Here is a 27,744-nt window from a genome sequence, read left to right as displayed (position 1 = left end):
TGAGAAGCAGGATTTCACCCCATATTTTTTGATACTGCCCTTATCAGTAACAAGACCGTGGCTTTGTAATGTAAAATATAGTTCCAATAAAATATTAAAAATGCAGTCATCAAAATACAAAAAAGTTACATTATGATTCATTAAAATGATGTTAAGTAAAAACAGTAGCATCTTATACAGCAATTTGTTTACTCATGTTGAAGATTTCACAATATACTGCATTCACACGTGGCATACATACGTACACACATTCCCACACAGTATACTGTGTGTTCAAATGCATCAGTAAAACTTGCTGGGGTCTTCAAAAATGACCATCTGCTACATGAACCATATTTTGGTATCTCTGTATAGATGCTCTAGTTATGTACCATCATTTCAATATTCAGTTCTTTATCCATTGACCTGGCCAGACCATCTGGATACCTTAATGAATCTATTAACGAATATTAATCCTCTAAACAGCACATGAAATCTCATAGGTACTCACCCTGCAAACTGGGCACTGCCAGTGACTACTGCTGTCTCTAAGCCTGAACTCATCAGACAAACACTTGGAATGATACACACGAAAACACAGGTCACATATCAACACCTCTCCAGGCAAATGGCATTCAAAACAATACCAGTCATGATTTTCTGTCTCCCAGTCCTACAAAAAATACAAAATATTTTGGTATGACATTTTGTCAAAATCTGCAGGAACTAAGAACAAAATTGATATGTCTTGAAATCCAGCAGCAATTAGACATTATAAACATTTTAAGAAGTGTATAATGTTAAAAAAACAGGGGAAAACCTACATGCTTAAAGATCTTCATCAATTTAATACACACTAACTCCAATAGAATAAGAATGCCAAGTTTTATTTTTTTCAAGTGTCTGATTGGTAACAATTTAGAGTATGAGGTCTGTCCACAATGAAAAGTGGGTTTGTTTTCTACCTTCATGTAAAACACTTGTTTTCCTCTCTGTATTAGACTACAAACAAAAGTTTGCGCACCTCAACAGACCATACCTATTTCCTGGGACTACTTCCTCTTGTTTTGATTGTTACAGTATATTTTCAACTGTAATTTTCTCAAGGGTGGTCCCTTCCAGTCTTTACTCACTTAAAACTGACAACCTATCAGCATCGAAGTATTGAGTTACAAGAAATAAATGAAATCATGAACCTACTACTGCAAGAAATGCTTCTGCTAAGCAATCCCAATGCAATTAAATAAATAGAAAATGCTTCATTTGCAGTGCCCAACAGCACAAGCCCTATTCCTGAAATGTTCTACAGAGGATAAAGGACATGGTTCTGCTGATGCACAGATGTCTTTAATACACTCTTCCCTGAAAATTCAGCCCCAATGGCCGAATGCTGACCTTTGAAACATGTGCACAAGCTTTGCTGAAGTAAATGAGAGCAGCATGAGAATAATTTAGAGGCAGATTTTGCTCTAGGAATCTAGAGCACTAAAACCAAGCAGAATTGCCAGTGGCCATCATTCAGTCTTTATGTTTGTTATCTGAAATGCTACACTTTTCCCTATACTTAGAAGGCAAAATAGCTGTCATATCTCAGATAAAACTCCCAATACCTTTTCATGTCAAGTGTCACTTTTCAATGGGTTCAGATCTCTGAAAAAAAAATTACTCTTATTCTTCAATAAATTATTTTGATAAAAATCTGCTGAAGCTACTTTTAACATCATATTGTAAAAGTGGAGTTAGCAATTCCCACCAGCTGCCAGAACTGGCATTTGTCCGATTCTCATTTTCCCATGCCTGGGAACTACGGTCATGTATGTACTTGTGTAAGAGGCTTCCTTAACGGAGCAGCGTAAGAAGTGCTACACAAAAGTGGCACTTCCAGTCCCTTATGCTACAGAGCAGCTGTGTTGTGTACATAGTTCATCTGACCAGAGATTTAGGGACAGTCACAACCCAGCTTGCCTACACTAAAGTTTATACACCATGAATGTTGCACTGCTGGGGCAGTACATTTAGGTGAAAAAAGAAAACAAAACCAAAAACCAAATAACCTTTAACCAATGATTTCTGAACTCAGAACTTTGCCCTCCTTTGTTGTTCAGAGTAACAGTGTAACTTGACTCTTCTATCGTTTCTCCTCATTTAATTTTACTTGCCAATTCTGTGTATCTCACACAGAAATAATAATACCATAAAATCTGGCTATAAAGAACACAGTTTTGTTCCACCAAATCTTTCCCCTTCATTCCCTTTCACTACAGAATCCAGCGACAGTGAACTTTGGCAGTCCTTTCATTACAATATTTTAAAAACAACTAAAGATACTGCATTGTTGATGTACTTGATTTGCTTGTAGACTGAAAAAAATCAGAATAAAGTATTGCTTCATATTTCTTTCATATTAACTGTAATACTTAAATTCTTTGTGAAACAAACAAACAAACAAACAAATAATCAGATGGAAATAAAGGGCCAATTAAGCAAGAAAAAGAATCAGTTTTGAGTAAAGATCTGCCCAAATAAAAATCAAACTGAGAGGACCCCAGTAGGTCCCAGCTCCTGAGGAGTTCCACCACAGAATCAGGATTCCAGGATTCTTAATTTTTATTCATAGTAGTTGCTTATTGGTATATCCCAGATATTCCATTGTTAGGAAATATGCTGGCAAAGAGATGCAGAATTTCATAAACATACGGAAATATATTTGCTGGCAAGAAAAATCATACACTCAAGCCAGAAACCATGACGTTAAATAAAACACCAGAAGAAGCTTCCTTCAGTATTCACACTGTAAAGTTTTGAAAACATCATTATTTCTAAATATTATCACCCAGATTTTTAACAGAAAAGATTTTTAGTTTAATGCAGTATATTTAGTGCATAAGTATATAGAAAACATTTATTTGTGCAACAGAATTGAAAAGTTAAAGACAATAAAAAAGGTACATAGTCCTTGTGAACAACTGCCCTATTGAATTCAAGAGCAAGGTCAGAGGCATTAAGTTTGCTTCAACAGTAATGAAACGTTATTACTTCTCTCAGTTTACGTAAGTTTGAATGGGAGGAGAATGTGCTCCCAACACATTTGTTTTTCGTGCAGGAGATCAGATTCATTTAAACAGCTCAAACTCTGACTGTCAGTGCTCTGGGTAGGACAGGTCAAACTCTCCAGCAGCTGCACACACGGTCTGCATTTACAGAATACACCACCAGGTGTCATCAGCCACTCCGAAAATGACTGATTAAAGGGCAACCATTATAACAACATCTTGAACTGTAACATATGAGTAACCACTTCCAGCCCCCAGGAGAGAGAAAAAATCATCAAACTACATACATACATAATGCAGACTAAACTCAGAATTGGAAGTGATATGGATGATGGTGGTGGTTAATATAGTAAACTAAGCTATCCTAATGGAAGACAGAAACGTAATAGAAAATATGACAGAGTTCAAAACCACATAGTGCAAAAATTGTTCACCTTGTTTTTTGCTGCTGTCTGGGAAAAAGGCTGCATACCGTAGGCCTTTCAAAATAAAAACAAAACAAATGGTATCTATACTGTAAGCCATCCGATTATCAGGATATACACAAGGCTAGAAAGAATTCATGCACAGTGACCAGGAAATCAATTGTTACTTCTAACATCTGGTTGCATACATCTCCTCCTGCATTTCTGGAATGCTAACTAATGCTTTCACCACGATTTTTTTCTTTAAAATATCCCATGTACTTATATCATTAAAAGAACCCAACACCCATCTTCTTCCCCATATACACACCCACCACTAGGCCAACGTAAAAATCAGCAAGAATATTAATTATCATTAATTAATGCATTCTCTTTGATACATAAACCTTCTCTGAGCATCTAAAAAAGATACCTATAACACAATTTACTGCATAGGGAGCAGCCTCACTAAAATGAAAGCAACACCATCTTTGCTGCATATTACCAAAGATTAAGCTACCACTTTACCAGTAAGGCGGTCCTTATTAGTGTATAAAAGGGGACACATTTTCCTGGGGCCATGCAGAATGGAGGAAATTCACCACAGGGACTCAATTTGCCACTGTGCTGGCAGGCAAAGGGAATCCTCTGCTGGCAGCACCCGGCTGCCTAAGTTCAGCAGTTCAGCGGTACCCAGTGACTGGCCACAGCCCCCAAGACAGAGCAGATTTGGCAGCAGTGCTGCATAGCTCAGATGTAACAGGAGGCCTTCCCCCTTCATTCTACTTAGCTGCCCATTGCATTTGTAGATACATGCATCAGCAGGGCATGTTTGGGGGATTGTATTTAATAGCCAAAGAGCTCTACTCAGTTAAGCAGAGTGGGATCTTGCAATGATATAGGTCACTTGTGGTCACTTGTTCTTTATATTCAAATCAGTCACACATTATATCATAAAGGTCACTTTGCACTGACATGAACAGTTGAGATTTCTCAGCAACATGAATGAAACAATGCAGCAATTTTAAAAATAAATCTTAATTTATGACTGACACGTAAGCTTACTTTTTTGTTATTTGTCTAAAGTAGGTTGTGTTAAAGCAAACACATAAATTTATTCTGAAAGTACAGAAAAATAACATGGGACAGAAAATGTCAGGCTATCCAGAACATCTGACAATTTAAATACAGATAAACCCAACAGAAAGGAATGAATCACCATGTCGTAGCCTTTACTGTAGAATAAAATATATAGTTGTTGTCAAGGAAAGAATAATTTTAGTGCATAAAGAAAATGCCCATTATAATGCAAATGTACATGGAAAAGAAATGCTTACTCATTAGTAATGGAGATTTACTTAGCTGTAATTGAAATACGGAATCTGTATGTTGGAGAATGTGACATCCTGCCGTACAATTAGCATACCATTAAGTAGGAGATGTGAAGCACATACTGACAGTAAAATTAACAGTAACTTAGAGGTCACAATTGTAACTATTAGGTCACTTCCATACCTTAGCAAGCTCATAATTATTTTAAAGAAAAGATGTAAAAACAATTAGTAAATTTTTATTTTCCTATAAATTATATGTAGGCATAGCATATCAAAACAATCTTTCTCTCTTAGACTTTGTCTATAAGGACCACTTTGTCTTTTTATAATGCATATTCCATTAACATAGCTCATTTCTTACCTGTTAATCTGTTTTCTCCAAGTCCCTTAATGGTAGCCCAGATAGTTGGTATAAAGTCACTCTACTATCAGGTGGAGAGAGGAAAAGGGAAGAGGGAAATAGGCAAAACTCTATTCATGAAACTCCCCTTTATGGGGATTTGCTGGTTTCACACGGTTGAACTAGATTTCCCAAACCATCCAAATTACAGGTATCTTTTGTACCCAACCAGTAAGCTAAGAAAAAAAAAAAAGGGTCACATAGATGGAAAAAACAATTATAAGTCAGTTATCTCTTTGAAGAAAGCACGTTTATTTATGGATAGTATACATACAGTTCTGTTGTCCTAAATTCAATATGACACAAATGAAGGAAAGTGTTTTGTATGTTGTCCACGGCTCCCAGCATGTCCTGTATCACACTTGTTTCATAGCACTCTTTGGACTTCTACTTTCCCCAGGTATTATGTTTCAAATACTTCTCCAGAGTTTCTTTGCTGCTTGTGTATGCCCTGGTGTGGTGTTTCTCTGTATCTCTCATCTACACTTATGCACACACAGCTCCTTCCAGATCTCTGGCATTTCAATCAGACCCACCTGTGCACAAACTCAGGGTTATCCCTGTGTAGTGTCTATACTTTAAAAGTCCCTAGAGCTCCAGCTGTCCAGCAGATGAAGAATTTAAAAGTTTCCCACATTTAGTCTAAAGGAAGAGTTTTAGCAGATACACAGTAGATTTCATCCACTTTGTACTGTAACAATACTTTCGGTCTGTCACTGTGGTTGAACCTGGAATGGCAACAAGGTCCATGCCAGCAGAAAGAAGTAATTTACAGAATATAAGCTATTTTGAAATATAAGTATTTGAACACTACGTTTAAGATGGTTTTGAATCACAAACCAAAACTTTAGTGTAATCTTTTTCTGACTATTTTATAGCCTTTAAAAAAAAAAACTGAAAAGGATCTCAATGAATTAATTCCTCTTTCTTTGACATCTGTTGAGATGACCAATTTGAGGATATAATTTCTGAGGCAAATGTTCTGGATGCTAGCATTTGAGCATTTTGGAACAATTATAAGGGACAATTCTTTATCTTCTCCTCACCTTCCTCAGCTTTAACATCAAAGTTCTTTCAGTTTTACCACCATCAGCTAGGAAAGAAGCTTTTAAAATCCTGGATTCTGCTGTTAAAAATTCTTTGTTGGCTTTAAATAAATCTTCATTGGAACCCAATGAAGTTAACTACCAGTCCACATCAAGTAAACATACATTGAAAGAAAAGCCTCCCACAAGAATTGCACATTACTTCTTTCACATCTTTAATTTTGCTTTAGGTTTTGCTACCTGCATCCATTATCATTATAGGAAGTAATTTCTATCATCTGTAGTTAACCTTTCATATTTCAAACTTTTTGCTGTAAATGAAAAGCCTTTATTATAATAAGAAGTGTTGATACTGCATTCTTGCATGGTGTATACCATACCATCATTCTTCTCTGGTATCCCAGTCCTCATCTTAGGAGCCCTCAGATACACTGCAGGAACATATGCCCCCATTCACTTTCAACAAAGCACCATCTACTTCTTTCTAAACACATTCTCCATTTTTAATCATTCAGTTCCTTTCTGTCTTTTTCATGCAGCATCTGTTCCCATCAAAGCTTTCCCAATTAGACATGAGCTTTACTACAGATAATTGTTAAAATTTTGCACTGTATTTTGCAGTCTTTATGAGTCATGAATATAATGTCACCTATGCACATTCCTGTCCTCCAGTATAAAACCTAATGGAAATGCTTCTTACTTATATATTTGGTGTAAATAGCTATGGCACATTTAAATTATTTGTCTGTTCACCAATATTTCTCTCAAAGTGTAAAAATCAGAACCTGTGCTCCATACAAAAGGCAGTCTGAAACAGGTTCAGACGAGCAGTAGGCAACGTTCAACCATGGTCAGCTTTGAAACGTCTCCCCTTGCCACTGCTTTTGCAATAGCCTTAAACTTCTAAGTAACTGGTCTGTGGTAAGAAAAATGCTACAAAATGCGGCTGTTTAGCTGTAGGGCTAGACAGATTGGAGTCTTATTCCTTTTTTTCTTTCTTTTTTTTTTCCAGAGGAAGACTATCATTTGCACCTTGTATGTACACACTGGTCCGGTTTTTAAACAGGTGGTATCTCGTTGTGTACAGTAGCTAGTAAGAAATCTGCAGCTCATCATGGATCTCTGGCAGATGTACTGGTTTTCACTCGGCCACTAACATGTGTCAAGTACTACATGGGTTGAACAAACATTATGTGTCATGGAACACCACTCCCGGTATTTTTTCAAACACAGTGGGGACATCGCGTATGTTTTTCTCCAGAGGTCCCAGCCTGCTGTGAGGGCAGTCCTCCTCTTGCCCTTTGGGTCAGCTTCTCTTCGTGCCACAGCATCCCTGGCTCCATCTATTCCTTAGCAGGCACGAATCTTCCAGCAAATTTGTGTTAGTAGCCCACTGAATCTGCTTTTATCTTTTCATCAGAACAACAGGTTAGGTTCCAAACTGAAGAAGGCACACTTGATTCCTTGATGGCTCTGAGGAATTACTCCATCTTTGCAGCAGGTAAATGGTGAGCTAGTAATAAGGTATTTTCCTTTCACCATTGCTGTTACAGGGTCCATATGTGATCAGGATGATTGCTTTACCACAGTCATCCTGTGTTTTACATTTAATGTTGGAGTAATGCATTAAAGAAAATTCAGCATCAAAATAAGCTTATTTTCTCCCCCATAGTTTCCTAGTACATATATATTTACTAGATACCCTGCCTCCTGTTTTGCATCCTGTTTTTTTTTCCCTACTGCTTTTTCTCATCAGAAGTGCTCAGCAAACAAACAAGCATCCGTCCCTCCTTCAAAGTGAAAAAGACTTCAGCAGCTAGAATCCCTTTATGAAGATTGTTTCACTTTATCTTCTTCCTTTCCTAGAAAACTACCACAGCAGGTAGCTACAATGATGTGTGCTTTTACAGACAGGATAATCTGTCCACTGCAAATCAGTTGCCTTTATAGACCCTTTCCTTTGATGACCTGGACTTCATCTCTAACATGGATTTTCATGAACTGACTCTGAAAGATGCTTCATAGGTATTCTTTAATTGTATTTTATCACAAAGAAATCCAAAGCAATTATGAGTTCACATATCCTCACAACTACCTAGATATCTTGCTTAATTTCAAGTACTTATTTCTATCTAGGCCAAGACTTTTATGATCTCAGCAATTAACTGTTGGGTGGTTGTTTGTTTTATCATTATTTTTAACCTCTTCATTTTAGAAATCCATTTTATTCTAAGAACCAACACAAAACCGTCACTCAGGAGATAGCTCAGAATCTTCTTCTCCATAGCACACATTAATCACAGACATATTTAGAAGTTTGTGATAATCCATTTTTATTTTCTTCACTGTTTCTTCTTCTCATGCACTGATGCAGGAAGACTCAGGCTCTGCAGTGAATTTCACAGCTTCTCAGAACACTTTTGGATTTCTCTCATTCAGTTTATTCTGCAAGCCTAAGTTTGTCTAATTAATTTATTGCCAGTTTGTCTTCTGTTTCTGGCAGAAGCACCAAAATCTTCTCTGGATTCCTGCCAAGACAGGTAGATTTTTATTCCCTTTCCTACCTTGTAGTTTCATTCTCGACAATTCAGGGTGATAGGCTCCAAAGTATAGAGCCAGTCTCCAGCTCCCAGAGCTAAAGAAGTGAAGATTTTTCAAGAAGTATTGTAGTATGCCAGCAGGCAAATTGACTGCTAAACCCCCTGTCACGCTTATCTTCTCAGCCTATGAGCTATGTTCCTAAAGTAATGAGTAAGTCTGTTTCCCTCCCAAGAAGATCATGTTTGTGTAGCAGTAGTTTACATTATTTGAGGTGAGACAATACAAGTACTCTCCTCCAGGATATAAAAACCAGAAAATAGCTTCAAACAAAGGTTGGTATTTTTTTTTCTTTCTTCACGTTCCAAGTGAGTTCAAGTTTAACAGAAACTTTCAACTTATCTCCTGAGAAACTGGATTCACTTCTGCTATTAATGTCACCATTTTTCACTTGGGTTGAGCCAAGAAGAGGTTTGTAGGCTATTTTCATTAGGGAGATAAATCAGTGATGGAGTGAAACATTTATTAGGTGTAATGCCTTTTATTTCTACATTATGCATGTGGAGGTTTTGTTCCCCTAGAAAGAGGATGAATCCAGACTAGAAGAAAAAAACATCTCTTTGCTTGCAGTTCCAAGTCTCCTTCCAAGAACTGTGCACAAAAAGGGTCTCCCTCCCCTGTTCTTTCTTAAGATGTGTTTACATTGCTTTTCTGGCATTATTTTCTCCATGGAATTTTGTAGTGTTTTTCTAGGTTGATGTTTCTGAGCACAGAAACAGTTCCTCCGAACCAAAAGCAGAACCTCCTCCTACACACTTTGCTTAAATCTCCAGCTTCTTGTCCATGTCCCCTGTGCTGTAGGTGTGGCTGGTATTATTTCAGCTATCAGTGGTATAAACTCACAAGGGCTGCATTTATTGTGAATGAAGCATGAATATTAATTAGCCCATCAGTGTCAGTAAAGTTTCATTCAGTGACCAGCATGACATAATAATAAAAGCTCCAAAACAGTTGCCAGAGATGCAGAGCATTTTGAACCCACAATATTAGTAAAAACATCCCTATTAGGTCAGAGTTGACAAAAAAGAGGTGTTATGCATGTTTTTGGAACAAACTCAAGATGGGCTGATCTATGTCATCTAGTCCATTAGAATAACTTAAGTCCCATGATGGAAGCTTTATACACACTGGTTTACTTCAAACCCATAAGTAAACTAACCTTCTTCAAAACACCTTTTCAATCAGAAAAAACATCCTGTGAAATCTGTGAACATCATCAGTATCTCAACTTCACAACAGTTACTGAAAGCCTCAGACAAGAACAGAGCATTATGCTGACTGGACTTTTAGAAGTTAAGTGGGCAAAGCTGAGAGAGGCAAGTGAAGATGCTGATGAAGTTGTTTTACCCGTTTAAAAACAGCATCATCTCTTAGGATTGATTAGGTAATAAGATGGACTTTACTAGTGTCATCTTTGGTAATACAAAGATCCTCCCAACAGTGTGAGCTCCTTTTTCAGCGGATGAAAACTAAGGATGAGCAGAGGAGAGGGAAGAAATATTCCTAAAAGGTGGGAACAGAAAAAAAAGACTATAGAAAGAATACAGAGAATTTTTCCTAATTCTTAACCCATGTGGAGACAGGAAGAGCCACTGGAAGGAAAGCAAGGCCATTCTCATGAGCTGCGTGCTAATAGCCTTAATGTAAATACAAAGGAGGGGTTGTCTTTAATACAGCAAGAATTTCTTGTCCATGAGGTGGGAGCTCAGAATTCTAATTTGCTTCTCAAGGACAAAATTATCTATGCTTTGATTCAGCAATTTAAAAATACTTGTTTTTCTGAACTTTGACAAATCCACAGCAGGATATTACACCAGTGAACACTAATTTTTGTCTCATTAATGAGCAGAATTCTACACTAGTGCACTTTGTGATAATAATTTGCAAGAAAAATCATCATATTTAGCACACAGTGGATTGATACCATGACAGTCTCTTCGCTAAATAAGCGCTGAATGATGGGACATCAGAGGATGGAAAGGTAGAAAAGAAAGATTCAGAGAGTTCCAGAAGCTCATTTCCCTTGAGTGTTCTCATGTGAGCAGACTGCTGTGTGCCCTGACTCTCAAAGGCTTCTGATACTCTCCATCAGGTGTGGAATAAGAGATGCAAGCCAGTCTGAACTTTTCTCTACTATACGATCATTCATTAACTCTTAGCATCAGTGAATCACCACATGTAAAGAACACTGGTGCTTTCACAATAATTTGGCATCTACCTGGAACATTCCAGTCTGGAAATCCTTGATTTGTTACAATATATGAGAAATAGTAACTATCATGGTCTGTGCTACATTTGGCTTTGGATCGGTGAATTCACACAGGACTTCAGAGAAATGCAATACAGATGGGTAAGACAAATGGAGAATTTTTTAAACACTGAAGGAGCTTTTTCTTCATTTGGTGTGACATATTTTTCCTCTTTGGGCTTTCTAGTTGTAAGAGCTTTCACAATGAAGGCACCGGCTGTCACTATTGCTGTTTCATATTATCCTCCTGCTTCTAACTGAAATGAATGGGATGCACAGTAAAACCGTTCCTCAACCTAGTTAGTTAGTAGCCTCTAGTTTGCTACCAACATCTATTAGCTGTGTAGCTTGGTTTTGGTTTGAAGTTTTCTGAAGTTGTTTGTTTGTTTAATTTAAAGTGCATTTTATGTAAAGATTCAAATGCTCACAGCGACTGCTCTTAAGCTTTTTATAGCTATATTTATGGAGACTCAAGATGACATAGCCAGTTTAAACAACAGCTTCTGGCTACCAATACTGACCTAGCATGGAAAAATCAATATAATTACAAAGCAATTAAGCATGGCAAGTAAGTAACCAAGCCTTTGCTTAATCTAATGCAATTTAGATTAACACAAACGTAACAGCCAAAATACTCCTTTGTCATAGATTGATCCTAGCAAAACTGAACCTGCAATACATCAAATCACAACGACTGGGTACGAACCTAAGGTCACCAGGGTTAACAAAATCACCTTCAAAACTCACAGTGCTGGTGGTGGGTTACAACAAAGGTTAAAATGATGGTAAAGGAGGCTGAGTGAAGAGATGGATTATTTAGGCAGCCTTTGGACTTGAAAGTATCTGGACTCTGAGCAAGCACCAGTATTTTCTAGATATAATGTATCAGAAAATGCCCAGTAATGAGTTAGCACATTATGACTAGATGTGAGTATTGGGAAAAAGCACATTCTATTTCTAATGTTTTCTGAAAACAGGAAAGCAAGCAAACTGCCCCTGCAAACAGCATGCTTTCCAATGAACTAAAACGTCTTTGCAAGTAAAAATTGGAGAGGCAGTAATTTAGCTATGGAGAGGACCAAATACATGGGAAAAGGACTGTAACTAAAACCCTAAGTCAGACTTAACTAGCCAGAAGAGCTGCTGGCTCTTTCTATAAGCAGTCAATTAAATGATCAGAAAATAGAACTCTGTAAAAGAGTAACTTCTTGAAAACATAATTACCTTGTATGTATCTTGTCAGTGAAGAAATAGCTCAAGGTGCCCTAAGCATGAAGCCTCACTCTTCACATCTCATTAGAGAACTGACCACCATTAACCAATTTTAAACCACAGAAGTGCTATGAGATATGTTGCATACAGATGCAAACAATGAGCCCATGTTACTAACATATCTCCATTTCAGAAGAGTACAATATTGTCTGGCTTTATGAACACACGTAAAATGAAATTATACATTCATAATGCCTCTCTCTGGGTCAGTGCACTTTTATGACTTTAATCATGAGGAGAAGAATTAGCACATTAAATGCTCAAAATAGCTCCATGTACACTGTCTGTAGAAAAAATCACAAAATACGTAGAGTAAGACAAACTAACTCTAGAGAACTGTATCTAACCCCCCATAAAACTACATGACATTGGTGCTTTGATTTCTTTCATTGGGATTAGTCTGAGCACTATTTTACACAGATAGAAGTGCATAAAAGCCATGACAAAACTGAAAATAGAAACAAATAGGTAAGGAGATTCATGACTCTTTTCTTCAAGAACCACATTTCCCTTCTATTTTATCAACTTCATTGAAAACATAGTTAACAATATTGGTTTGCAATTTTTTTTCTAAACATGAAAAGCAAGGAAACAATTTCTTTTATGTTGATAATAATTAACACTTTCAAATTCCACAAGTTCTGTGAGAAACAGAAATAAAGCTTTTAGAAAGAAAAAGTAAATTTCTGTTATCAGATTTCAGGACTGACATTTCCCTTACAAGGCCAGAAGCTGCAGAGATTTTGTTGAATTGCATAATAATGGCATCAACAGTGAAAATTCACAATTCCTAACTATAATCCTGGATAACAAGGGAAAATAACAATTTCTCATTTATTTTGTGTCAAATGCATTAATCATCTGCAAGATGAGAAAGCCTGTAAGATGAGAACACATTCTGAAAATGTGCAAGACATCTGTATAGATGGCAAATGAGAAAGCAAAATGAATACCTCACAAGACCCAGAGGTGTAATATTTGCACCAAAGTTCTTGCATATACACCAACCCTTAAATATCAGTTGGAATACAGTATGTTTGACAACTGACTCTATATTTTAGATTCAGTAACTTCTATAAAAATATTTTTCACAATTATATTTGAGAGAAAAATAAAACAATTTTATACTCTTTTAAATCTGATTATTCTTTTTCCCAGTTTTTCAAAATATTCATTTTCATATGAGCTGTCCCTCTTGGAAGGGCCTCCTGATGCCCTCAAACTATTTTGTTTTTGCACCTCAGCATGTTCTTTTCTATACCTCTAAATATATGAGATTTTGCTTCATTTTTTCACCACAGATTCACCACTGTCGAACAATGATAGCAAAGTAACATCATTTTTTTAACACATTCATCTCCCATCGGAGATCGTGTCCCTGCATAGATCTATCATTATGTCAACCTATTTGACGGGACAAATGTTTGGAAACATGCAAGTAAGCACCACAGATTACCTAATGAATCTTTTCCAAATAGAGCTGTGCTTTCATAATCTGTATATTTTCAGTTATTGTTATCATTTGACAGTCAGCAGTCATCATTAAAACCAGTAGATTTAAAATGCTAGGATTTAGATCCAGATTTTTTTTTTAAAGTAAAGACACATAAAGCAAACACTCAAAAAGTGGGGGGAGGGATGACAGCAGTTTGTCCCTTTGCTAACTTAAACAGCTAGTCCCTACTGACTTCCACTGTGGTGCCAGAAAACAGCTAAAATCCAAGGGCATTCTTCTCAATAGGTAGTGGATAAGTTCACAAACCTTTCTGTTTCACATTATGAACTCTTCAAGTTCCTCTAGTACCAGTCAAACTAAGTTTGACAATTGGGTTAAAGGTCTGTCTGTAACTGCTGAAGTTTGATGAGCCTGAAATCCCCGTTCCAACATTAATAGCCCTATTTCATAGAGTTTTATCTCCTACAAGTGGACTTCCAAAAAGACGTTTGTGTGTTTGTCCTCACTGAAATGTAACTTGAGCTCATGGTTCAATAGTCATTAGTACCAGATCTGAGCTGTACTGAATTACAAAGAAATACAAAATGCATCTTGATCAAGTACAGACAAAGCATCCATAAAACTATCCAGTGTGTCCAATGTAGAGAACATACCAAACTTTATGGTTTTGTACCAGTTGTTGAAGAATGGAAAATACTTGATCTCATGTCAAGTGATGACAATGACACTTGGTTACTCATTAAAATTTTTTGAATAAAAGAATAAAGAGAACGACTTTATACCAAGTCAATGTGGTTTGCTTCATCCTGTCTGCAGCATTTTGATTCAGTAACAGAATTGAGAAGTTGGAGGTTGGGTACTGTTGAAAACACAGCCTGGACCAGAAGCTGATTCCTATTTTTGCATAAACTGTTAAGTCAAGTGTGCACTGGTGTTCTGAACAACTGAGATGGCCATCAGACATATGGTCACAGCACAATGCATCAGTGATTAGCAGTCATGCTGAAAATACAGTCAATACTTCTAACCAAAGGGCTATTCATAACGTGACTTAAGCTGCATCTTCAGTCAAGTCAAAGACAGCTCTTTTCACTCTGAGATGAAATAACTGTGTCATTCTACTGACTCACAGGGAATTTACATGCTGGTTATCTTACAAGTTTTGTTAGACAAATGTTGCTAATAAGTAGCAGGAATATTTTTTGAATGACAATTTAAGAAATGGCTGCTGTGAGGCATTTTGAGTCTTCTTTTTTTCCTCTCTTAGCAACAGAGGAAACAAACATACTGAATACTTGAGATAATTACAAATCTCAGATTTTATGTCGAGTACACACAGTTAACATCACCTCTAAACAGATAAAACTAACAGAAGAAATATCTATAAGGGCTAAGCTGGAAATCTGAACTGTTTATTCCCAGGGAGTATAGTAAAAAGAAAGCTACAAGCCCTTTAAAGTCTCTCTTGAGAGTTTCTAATGAAATTAGATTAAGAATCTTAACAGTGACATAATGTACATTAAATACATATTTCAGTACTTTAAATTAGTGCAACTGGGATAATTTTAACTGTAGTGATTTCTGTTATGGATACTGCTTGTTTCTACTTCTAATTCTCTCACTGTAAGTTGTTTCACTTTCAGGATCTTATTGATGGCTGCAATAATGCAATGAGTATTTTGGTGGTTTTCAGAATTTATTTTCCTGTAGACTGTTTCTGTTTTTCCTCAAAATCTAAATTATTATCTGTGTCTGAGACAATGCTGTCCATTTTATGAGTATTTAATGCAATTTATATTCCAAAACAACAGTTCCTAGTGTAAGTATTTTAAAGCTTTGCCAAACTCTTCTCTTTTTTTAATTACAAAAATGTGGTCTTGTAAATACAGAGACCAGGCTTATGAAAAAGGCAAAGCAATTGTGCAAGCTTTCTCCTAGTCTTCTCAGTTAACTTTGTGAGTGCATTCCATATCAGCTGTGGAGGGACAGAGAAAACATGGCTTTTTTCCCTTCACATAATTTTCAATCAGTTTAACTTGATTTACATATTTATTTTACACAACCAGTGGAGTAACCTCTGGATGCCTGTAACTAATTTGGTAAAAAAATCCTCCCTAACTGAATGTCCCAGTGTTCACAAGTATCTCTAAAGCACATCTTTTCATGCATGTTTGTATAAAAATAAACAACTTCTTGTTGCACTTTTGAAAGGGAAGAGTTCTTTGTTCCTCACATACAGACTACAGCATGAGTAATCAAAAATACTTGTCTTGTGTGTTTTGGTCTTTTTCATTTGTTGTTGAAGGTGGTTTTTTTGTTTTGGTTTGTTATTTTTTTGTTTTGTTTTGGGGGTTTCGGGTTTGTTTGGTTTTTTTTTTTTTTGTTGTTGTTCTTGTTTTAAAAGATACCATCTTTGGGTTTTTTTGAGACTGAGGATTTCAAGTAATACCAATATTTACTAACTTCTTGTATAGCTGTAGAAAAGAATACTACATAAAAGTAAGGGATTACTGAGCAAAGGACTTTGCCAGTGCTTCATAGCAGAAAAGTCAGAATTCACAAAGAAAGAGATTCTATGGAATAGAAAAGGTTAAAAACATTTAAGAGTGCATTACTTCCCTCTTCACAAGCACCAACACAGCATCTATAAATAACTTGAAATAGAAATTAGAACAAGTTTTCATGCTAAGATATCAGAAACTGTGATTTATTTTCTCAAAGACTTTATACTCACAATCTCATCTCCTGGCAACCAATATCCTTCTTGTTCAATACCAGCTTTTGACCCTTTACACCCCACCGTCAGGGTTTCAACAATAAGACCATCCTTGACTGCTAAACTCAGCTGACGTGTGGTTTCTTTTGGATGCATACCATGGACTCGAGACATATACCTGCACACAAAGCACAAAAGTCTTTCAGTGTTAGAGTTAAACTATAAAATGCGTCAGCAAAAAAACCCCACTCCTTTTCAAATTATTTATAGTAATACATAGTCTAAGTTTGAGGTTGTTTTAAATCCTCAAAATTAATACAATTCCCCTTTTTATTCCAAGTAATTCTTTCTTCCCCTTGAAGTTATCATGTGGACATTAGATGAGCAGTAGCACAGCAATGTTCTACCAAAAAAATTTATTGCATACCAAAGCTAACATGCATGTTGCTTGGACTTGTCTCTGCTAAAATTCCACATCCATTTTGGCCCGTAAAGAGACTTACTTAAATTAACCGAAGCTTGCATTTCTTGTAAACCTTGTAGAACTTCCTACAGTATACATACTACAGAATGAGTCTGGGGATGTCCTAGTGAAATCTATGTGATGCTTGTGAGTGCAACACATTTAAAAAAAATGTGAAATGTATGCATTGTATATGAAAACCCAACAGCTAGAGTACTAGTATGAAGTGGTTTTTCTCCTGTTCTTCAGATAGCCACAATAATCACACTATGACGACCTCCACTGGTGTGAACAAAGCATATATAGCCTAAACTGTGTGTATACATGAGATTCAGTTGTGTAACACTGACCCTTACCCAGTATAACTTACTTCTCGACCAATGCCAAACATTAACTGGGAGTTAACAACACAAAATGATCTTCCCTTAAATAGATGACCTCCCTGTTTTAAGATCATTACACTTCAGAATTTTTTTAGCAGAATTCCAGGAACGTATTCATGAGTCACTGCACATGGAGAAGTGAAAAGAGCTGCAGTCGCATGCAATCAGCAGATCAGTGAATTGACTCAGAACCAAACGTTTTGTGGACATATTCTTCTAGTTACAGCTCTCTTACAGCACTAACTGAATTTTTCTCCCTTTTGGTTTCTCCAGGTACCCTTTCTTTACTTGTCTCCTGGGAGAGAAATCTGTAATTTGCCATTTTTAAGACAAAGCTGTCAGCTATAGTACCCTCTATTCCATGCTCCATAATGAATTGCAGCAATTATGACTCTTTTATGGCTGTCATCACAAATATCTTCACAAAAAATTATTATCTGGAGCAAGCTTGAGAAAAAGTTATGTTAAAGCAGTAGCACTACATAAAAAAAAGTTATATCAGTTTTGATTGGGTTTTGGTTTTGTTGTTCTTTTTTGGGGGTGTTTTTTTTTTCTTTAATAACATGGCTGACTGGAAATGTTAATGCTAAAGCATTAAAAAGGTACAATAAAGGATGAAGATCACACCAGTGGTCAACCCCCCACACAGTCCTTCTCTGAAGATAAATGCCTTTCAAACTTCTTACTGGTTTGGATGCATAAAAGTCTTTTCCAATCCTGCACTCTCTCTCAAGCTTTTTCTGGAACTGGTTTATGCTAATATAATCTTTTTGTTTTGCTCTAAAGAAAACTAAATGCATACAATCACATAGTAAATTTCTGATTGAATAGAAGTCTGTATTTGTGTAGTAAATTATAAATAATCAGAACAACACAGGACATTTATAAATTTCTGCCTGGTATCAGAGGCACTTATGTACCTGCAGCATGTTTGCAGGATCTTGGGCTTTGGGAAGGTTTTTAGGGTAAAACTCTTTGAGGCAGATGCTACCATTTACTGTATTTTATGACGTCTGCCACAATATGGTCCAAGTCTGGTTGGTTTGTGCATGCTACCACTGCGAAAAAAAAGTAAGTAATAATAAATGAAATTAATAAAGAAAGGACAAAATTTTGTGCAAGTCTGTGATACAATCTGATATAGATGAATCTTATGCTGGCTAACAAAAAGGACTGAGGGCCAAGCAATGACTCAGAAGATATGCATGTTAGTTCAGGTCTGTATCATTCTATGTGGATGCTCATCTGCCCAACCTGATCACTCTCTGCTTCTGTAGAAACCAAAACTCAACAAGAGAACCTGTTGAAGTGATATTAAACCCTACTAATGAGTTTTCCAAGTTCTCCAAATTCTAAGGAGGTTTCAAACATGTAGAGACTCACATCCACTACTTCACCTTCAGAGTGCAAGTGAATACCATTAGTTTGCTGATGCATAAAGTGTTGAAGTTTTAAAACTGCCTGAAGCAGGTAAAACAACTCACTTGGTTATATACTCATGTTATACGTATTTCATGCATGTGTGCACATATGCACATAATTATGCAAACACAACTAGCTTTTAAAAATTATCTCTGTCAACATTTGCTAACTTTGTTGAGTTTTCGGCAAATTTCCATTTTAACTTTGTGCTAACAAACTCCCTGTCAGAGCCATAGCATTCATGCCTACTGCAATTTCTTCAAGTCTTTGATAGATCTCAAAATACACAGCACAGGTACTATTATTCTTCCCATTTTACTGACAGAAAAAATCAGGCACTGAACAAGGAAGTAATTTCCCTACAGTATCACAGTAGGCTGCTATAGGTCTGAGAACAGAAATCTAGTATTAACCCAGTGTTGTAATCTTCAGTGCATCCTGCTGAAGAAACCACGAAACCATCATCCCTACGTTGCAGAAACACAGCCCAACAAAACTCTTGAATACAAGTTACATGTTTATTGATTATTTCTCACTCATCTCTGAACAGAAAATACATATAATGCAAACCAAAAAGCCTTAAACCAGCTTTAATCAACTGAGGTTTATTCTGACTATTTCAACTGTGGCAGAGTGTGCACTAGTGAAAAGGAGTACAATGCTAAGAACTGCCCATTTCTCAAATCCAATTTGTTCTCAACCAGAGTGAAAGTGCTGACACCAACTAAACCATCTCCTCATTTAACATCATTTAATAATCTGATAATGAATCCTCAGAGCTTTCTGAAGACTACTTTAGTCAATGTTCCGACTGTACAGTCTGGAGATCCACAGTGTTTTCCATTTTAAAAACAAATTGCTATCAGCTTTCATAGCACACACATGTATCAAGAATATTTTTACTCTGAAGAGTAGAACTGCTGGTAGAAAAGTCTCCCCTCCCTCAAATTTTTACTTATATTAAAACCTGTGAATGGCTAGATACTTACAAAGACTAAAAAAACCCCTGGCAGGGTCTGGATGAAATCCTGTCTTGCTTGTTTTCAGCCAGAAGGATGGCAGCTAAACTAAGAAGTGATGAAGGCACAGGATTTGAACCAGGAAAGATAGTTGAAGTTCTTTAATAATAAAATGTCACAACATGTGAAAGATTCTGGAAACACAAAGTAAGCTAAACTCCAGCCTAGAAACAGAAAGCATGATGTCTGGTGTTCTAACTACCACATCAGACTCATTATCAGATCAGGAAAAACAATATTGAAATGTCTTTGTGCAGAAGTGACACTACTAATCCAGGGAGTGCAAGTCTTTTCCTGGCAGTGCATGAACTGAAGCATCTGGCACCACGTTAAAAAACAAGGAAGAGAGAGCAATTCCCAATTGCTGTTTTCAACAAAAGCTGATTAGCCTTACCTTGGAAATAGGGAGTTGAAGCATTATGGGTTTGTTATGCTCCTGCCCAGTCCTCCACATCAACAGACTGGGAAGTGTAATACAACCCCTATACTGCTAATATGTAGCCAGCCACAAGAAGTAAAGCAAATACACTCAGTTGGGCAAGAATAAGTTGGGAGACAAAGTAAAATCCCCTAAATCAACAAACCAGCCCAAATCAGAAAGGGGGCTAAACCTATGATTTCAAACTACAATTTAACTGTGCTAATCCCTAGTACACAAAATCAGGGCCTGCCTGATGAAAAGAGGATGTGTGGTCTGATAATCTGCATACTAAATTCCAAGTCTCACCAATGAGGCTGCCTGTCTGCAGGATACAGTAGCAACTGAACTGCTGCTCCATATTAAACTTATTTACAGGTCAGTATTTTCTCCATTTATAAACTGGCAACGTAAACCTCCTTGACATTAGCATAGAAAAATCTAGCAAATCTAGCACAATTGGTTTTGTAATCAACTTCCAAGATCTTACTAAAGCACGTTTCGAATTATTGCAACACCACTTGGAAAGCAAAGGATAAGAATCTCTATCGTGTAGGTTGTTCATTACCACCTTTAAACAAACATCAGCACTGTCATACCATCGAATGTATATGTAAATGTGCTGACCTTCAGAAACAAGATACTACCAACAGAGTCAGATAAATGCACATGTGCACATCTGTCCCACAGCAAAAGAAAAAAAATTGGAGAACAATAGATGATCGTCACAGAATCACCAAATGGTTTGGTTTGGAAGGGACCTTCAGATCATTTAGTTCCAATCCTCCTGCCACAGACAGGGACACCTTCCACTACATCAGACTGTCCAGCCTGGGCTTGAACACTTCCAGGGATGAGCCATCCACAACTTCTCTGGGCAAGGTGTTCCAGTGCCGCATCACCTTCATGGTGAACAAGCATTCACAGATTTGTAGACTGGACATGTCTGTATGCTCATATGTCTTTATTACAAGAAATACTAACCAGAAAAACATGAAACAATTTTAAACCTACTTGGGACTGCAAATGCACAGTAGTCAGGTCTTTTCACATTTAGCAGCAATAAAATGTCATCATATTCTTCTGTTTATATATATTATTCTTGTTACCCATCCTAAAACCTTGAAGGTTCTCAGACACCGAGGGACAGCCCAAGGGGTCAGCACAGCGGGAAGTGAGGACTCAAGCAGCTCTCAGAGGCTTCACAGCATCCAGGAGCCACACAACCCTCTGCTGCATACCCCACCTGAGCCACGTTGCAATGACGGGAGGAATGATATGCAAGCAAACCTGGTACATACCCTGCCAGAGTTTCTCTCCTTCACAGTAACAAACTATGGAAGCTCCTGTAACTCATGCCACTCCTCACAACTGGATCTTGGCCTTTCTCTTTGCTAAACAAAACTGGAGCATAGGAGTACCCTAATTCACCTCTAAACTGGTTGCCTGCCCAATACACAGGAGACATTATAGAAGCAAGGAAGTCTGTCAGCATATGAGCAATTCACACCTAAAACTTCAGAAGTATTTCCCCAAACCAGCCAGTGTTCAGCATGCCTTTCTATTCAAAACCTAGTTCTAATACATATGCTTCATAAGATACCTTAAAACTCAAGAAAAAGGTTTGTTTTCGTCTCAGGGATGTGGGGGAAGCAGACTCTAAAGCTGCAATCACCATGGGAGCAAAACAGATACACAAGTAGCTGGCACTTAACAAGGGATCAGATGGTGAACTTTTTGCCTACAGCTGTCACATAGCTCACAACTCCTGCTTGGTGCTGTGCAAGACACAACACGAAGCCAAACCCTGTCCCAAAGAGCTTAATATATATAGCCACAAAATAATGCTCGTAAAGAGATAAGCATGCTCCAAGAGAGTCCTTCTGAAGGCAATTCTGGTCTCATGAGACGCAGCAAATAGTTTACATGGGAGCAGTTGTGCTATGGCCCGAAAGACCACAGCTGGCCAAGGAAGGAAGTAAGGTTACTTAAGGTGGAAAATTGACATGTGAATTAAAAAAAAAAAAAAAATAAAAAAAATCCCAGTTTTTCTGGACTCATAAGGAATTGCATTTTCAGCTACCTGAACTCATCAAAGGGAAAATACTGAAAAAATGCTACAACAAGCATCTCCGTAAAATATCAAAGTAATACACATACAGGAAATAGCTGCCTTATATAAAGTATAACAGTGTGACAAGTGTAGGTAGATGCTAATTTTAGTGGCAAACACCGTAATCTTGGTCTGATCAATTATCTCTGTCTGTGCTGGATGCCTCCACCCTCCACAATATTAAGGGAAGTAGCAGTCTGCTGGCAGCAACCGACTACCTGCTAAGCAACTCATCCAGGGAGAAACAGCAGTCTTAAGATTCCCTTGTACACCTAACCCATCTCACATCTGAGATCTGATAAAATATAGCAGATCCCATTAAGCATAGCTGAAAGAGTGCCATTAATTTTAAATGTTACCTACAGGTATATAAAAATGTCCTAGATTCAGGGACAGACCTTGAGGAGTAATACATAAAATGGAAGGAAAGCAGCCAAAAAATCTGAGTTTTATATTGTCTTCCTACCTCTGGTGAGAAATTATGCCTTTTGCTTTAGATTCAGGGTATGATAGCAGTTTTATACAAGGCCCCCACACTTCTTTTAAGACATTTTTTAATTTGCAAAGAACAGATCACTTGGTTATACTGGAAGTAAAAATGGAAGATGACTGCCATTTTTCTTTCTTTCTTTTCTTTCTTTCTTTTTTTTTTTTTTAAACAAATACAGCTACATGGCATAAGAATTTAAAACACCCAGTCTAAAACCTCAGGAATCCACTAGCTATGCTTGTGGAGAGCCAGGTGAAGATTTGTGCTCACTATTGTATCTCAAAGTCTCCACTCTGCAGCTTATGGTGCATGCTTCATACACACGTAGCACTGTGGTACAAATCAGCTTTCGTGAAATATGGGCTAAACGTGATGGATATCTGTATTTCAAAACAATATATCTGAATTATGTATTCCTGCTTGCCTGAAACTGGGAGCTGGTCTGAGAGCTGAAGACAATACAGACACACAAAGAACAAAGAACTGTTTACAATGGAGATGTACCAGCACACTTTCATTTTCTAAGACACTTTTTGGTACGTTTACAGTTTCTGAAGTTTTGATTATGATTATGATCTGCCTTATGTTTCTTTTGCTGCTGCTAAAACAAAGCTAAGGAGCAATCTAAAGCATTGTTTGTACATAGATACCCCAAGCTCCACGTGGTTTCCTTTAATGTCAATGTCACCTGGGTCATTTCTGTCAAAACTACAATAATTTTAACTCAGGTAACACCTTCTTTCAGTAATTTAAATTCTCACCCATACAACCTCATTATACAGTTAAGATTGTGTAACCCACCAATACAACCATGAAAATAAGTAATTAAGGTACCAAGCTATTCAATCCTTATCTACAAAAATCTCTCTTTCAGAACTACTACCACCTGCTTAAGGAGGAGCTTACCTAAAACAGGGCTCTGCTGCTGTTTTTACAACCCAAAAAGCTGTATGTGATATTGCTGGTAATGTACATGGATGTGCACAGAATACTGCTGCAAACAGGAGCACTAATCGTTCAGGGTCATTGTATGCATATGCACAATTGCTTGCATATGCAGACTCACTGTTGCATCCAGCACTTTTCTATGGAAGTACTGAAGAGACAAACAAGTAATACATGACTTAGAATATAATGCCCCAGCTAATCACAGAATCGTATAATAGTGTTAGAGTACCTTGCACAAATATTTATTCAGTTCATACTGATCATCTGAATCCAAAGCATGCTTAAAAAATATACATGATTCAGTTTTTTAGATTTTCTATCTAATTTAATTTCCATTCTTATCTGGGTTAAAGGTAACAAAAACTTTTAATACTTTTTTTTTTTTTTTGGCAGATTCGTTTTAGCTTGGCTAAGTTTCAAAATCATCATATTGTCACACAAATTACCAGCTAGGAAACAGCATATCAGGAACAGGCTGGAAAAGCCACCAGGGCAGGGATGCTGCTTTGGGTGCTGATACTATTTAATGAATGGGAATATGAAATCACAGCCTGAAATAGATGGTATGAGTAGTGCTTTGGAGACCATTCTTTCTCCACTGATCAAACAGAAAGCCTTAATGAGCACTTCAGGTCACCTGTTAAAATTCCCAGGTCACACTTATTTTTATCTTTTCTTTCTAATAGAAAGCCACATTTATTTACAGAAAAAAAAAATCAAAACAACCAGACATAAGCTGCAACTTTCACTTTCCAAGATTATAAAGATGTTACGATTCGAGCAAAAATCAATGCTGGTTGTGACAAAAAAAGTAAATCGGTTTACTTTTAGTATTTAGAAATAAAGATAGTCTGTTAGGTATCTTTTTGTGTAAAATGACACAACTTCAACACAAATATTAATCATAGAATCACAGAATCATAGAATAGTTAGGGTTGGAAAGGACCTTAATATCACCTAGTTCCACCCCCCCCGCCATGGGCAGGGACACCTCACACTAAACTGTATCACACAAGGCTTCATCCAACCTGGCATTGAACACTGCCAGGGATGGAGCATTCACAACCTCCACGGGCAACCTATTCCAGTGCCTCACCACCCTAACAGGAAAGAATTTCCTCCTTATATCCAATCTAAACTTCCCCTGTTTAAGTTTTAACCCATTACCCCTTGTCCTGTCACTACAGTCCCTAATGAAGAGTCCCTCCCGAGCATCCCTACAGGCCCCCTTTCAGATACTGGAAGGCTGCTATTGAGGTCTCCACGCAGCCTTCTCTTCTCCAGGCTGAACAGCCCCAACTTTCTCAGCCTATCTTCATACGGGAGGTGCTCCAGTCCCCTGATCATCCTCGTGGCCCTCCTCTGGACTTGCTTCAACAGTTCCATGTCCTTTTTATGTTGAGGACACCAGAACTGCATGCAATACTCCAGGTGAGGTCTCACAAGAGCAGAATAAAGGGGCAGGATCACCTTCGACCTGATGGTCACGCTCCTTTTGATGCAGCCCAGGATACGGTTGGCTTTCTGGGCTGCGAGCGCACACTGAAGCCGGCTCATGTTCATTTTCTCGTCCACCAACAACCCAAAGTCCTTCTCTGCAGGGCTGCTCTGAATCTCTTCTATGCCCAACCTGTAGCTGTGCTTGGGATTGCTCTGACCCAGTGTAGGACCTTGCACTTAGCATGGTTAAACTTTGTAAGGTTGGCATCAGCCCACCTCACAAGCATGTTGAGGTCCCTCTGGATGGCATTCCTTCCCTCCAGCGTATCAACCGAACCACACAGCTTGGTGTCATCGGCAAACTTGCTGAGGGTGCACTCAATAATGGAAGTATGGAATACATAAGAATATTCCTTCAAATGAATAGGGGGATAGTTATTTTCAAGTCAGTTATACTTCCACCACTTTCCTTCTCAATTTATGCTGGAGTTCATAGTTTGCATGTATTATCTAAGAAAGTATTAAACATTGAATATTACAGTTTTTATAGTAATGAGTTTGCACTCATTAGCAAACATCAAACAAGGAATATGGCTGTTGTTAATAACCATGTGTTTGTGCTGTTAGTGTGAATCATTTTATTTACCAGTCAAACTCATGATCAGCCCAGAGATAACTCTGCCTACTGAATCAATGCAGAACATTGACCTCTATGATAAAAAACTGCCTTACTAGCAATACCATACAAGAACATACTTAAGAGAAGAACTGTTAGAGAAGGAAAATTGATCAAACAAAATTGGTTAGAACACCTATTTATTACAGCATCTACTTTTCAGAGCACCATTTATTTTTTTCAGAATGAAGTGCAGGAACTAGATGTGCATGGTGTTAATACTTTGTATCAAAGCAAATACACAAGAAATTTAGCCTCACCTCAAGATCTAGTCCTCATCAAAATACTCTTTAATGCAAAACCCCTATAGGCTGCCTCTGCAGTTGCACAGCATCCTTTTCATTCCATGTAGTCTCATCGAGGAGGAAAAAAAAGAGGTGGCAGAGCTAGAGGAATCTCCGTCAGTACCACAGTGAAGTTTTCTACGCTAGGCAATGAATTAGTCTTACGGCAGCCAGCACTGAGAAGCAGCCCCAGCAATTCACGTATCAATATTTTTAATCACATAGTGGGAAAGTGGCTCAGAACCAATTTGAAGGAACAATTATCCCTAACAAATCACAAACAACATTTAATATATCTGGACTTCTTTTTATGTATTCCTTTAACAGTTAAATGAATCTGCTTAAACATAAGTGTTACACGAATCAAAAAATTATTTATAGCAATGAAAGAGGGGAAGAAGTAATTATTAATATGCATTATAAACTCAGGATGGCACTTTAACAAAATCTACAAATCCAGAAATTTTAATTCTACTACTGCTCAGAACATGTGCAGCTAGATTCTTTACAGCCTTTTTCCAGCAAAAGTTTACAGCCTTTTCCTGTCATCCCTGCTTCTGCCATCCTTAGTCAAGAATATCTAAAAGCAGCTCTTAAAATGGACCATTAATACCAGTAATATTAAAGTTACATAATATCCAAACAAAAAAATCATTATGAATTCAAAAAACTAAGATTAACCACCACAGAATCACAGAATGGTTAGGTTTGGAAAGGACCTTAAGATCATCAAGTTCCAACCCCCTGACATAGGCAGGGACACCTCACACCAAACTATGTTGCGCAAGGCTCCGTCCAGCCTGGCCTTGAACACTGCCAGGGATGGAGCATTCAACACTTTGTTGGGCACCCGTTCCAGTGCCTCACCATCCTCACAGTAAAGAACTTCTTCCTTATATCTAAATTAAACTTCCCCTGCTTAAGTTTAAACCCTTTTCCCCTTGTCCTATCACTACAGTCCCTGACAGAATCCCTCTCTGGCATCCTTGTAGGCCAGATAAACAGATAAAACCTTTATGACAAATATAGCTACCTACAAGTAACGCAGGTGAAATTTAATGAACATACGCCACTGTGAACATTCCCTGTGCAATCAGTGAAAATCTGTCATTCCTTCTTAAGGATTATGTATCTTAGCTCCTTGTTTCTCTTCAACTTTTTTGTGAATATGGATGCTAAAAGTCCTTATTAGCTTTCTGAATATTACCTCACTGGTTAGTCTCAGCACAAACATACAAGCAAAATTGTGCACTGGTTATGATGCAAAAGCTGGTGAGATTCTCTGTACTTTCCTGCTTATATGCAGTTTTCAGAGCTGTTTTTATAACTTTTTAGTGTATATCTGAACTTTTGAGAATGCCCAAAAATTTCAGCCTGAATTTAACTTCTCTGTGAAGCCATCAGTATAAAAAATTAATATATCAAACAAGTCAAACATTCTGATGCCCATCTTTTTTCTATGCAAGATATTGCTAAGCTTGTAACTGACAGCTATGCACAGATAATGCAGTATTTTTATACATGACCAAAATAATACTTTTACTAAAATTTTTGTCATTAGGGAGTCAAATTCTCAATTTTA

At 37.4% G+C, this 27,744-nt stretch overlaps 1 protein-coding gene across 5 annotated transcripts in view; it reads right to left on the bottom strand.

The window, feature by feature from the left end:
- ZMYND11 (zinc finger MYND-type containing 11) overlaps positions 1–27,744 on the bottom strand; it is a 108,838-nt gene that overhangs the window by 27,738 nt on the left and 53,356 nt on the right. For 3 of the 5 annotated variants that reach the window (XM_061349710.1, XM_061349684.1, XM_061349692.1), the window contains 3 exons: positions 16,525–16,684; positions 3,467–3,511; positions 491–652 (listed from right to left, as the gene is read on the bottom strand). In XM_061349710.1, the coding sequence (XP_061205694.1) occupies positions 491–652; positions 3,467–3,511; positions 16,525–16,680 (363 nt within the window). In that variant the 5' untranslated portion in view covers positions 16,681–16,684. The remainder of the gene's footprint in view (positions 1–490; positions 653–3,466; positions 3,512–16,524; positions 16,685–27,744) is intronic. The other 2 variants (XM_061349701.1, XM_061349716.1) reach the window with 2 other exon arrangements.

Source organism: Neopsephotus bourkii, unplaced genomic scaffold (assembly GCF_033783945.1).
Source record: "Neopsephotus bourkii isolate Nb327-2 ecotype Australia unplaced genomic scaffold, CSIRO-AGI_Nbou_v1 NB_53, whole genome shotgun sequence".
NCBI classification, from domain to species: domain Eukaryota; kingdom Metazoa; phylum Chordata; class Aves; order Psittaciformes; family Psittacidae; genus Neopsephotus; species Neopsephotus bourkii.
The sequence above is the reverse complement of the archived record's forward strand: the minus strand, read 5'-3'. Positions and strand labels throughout refer to the sequence as shown.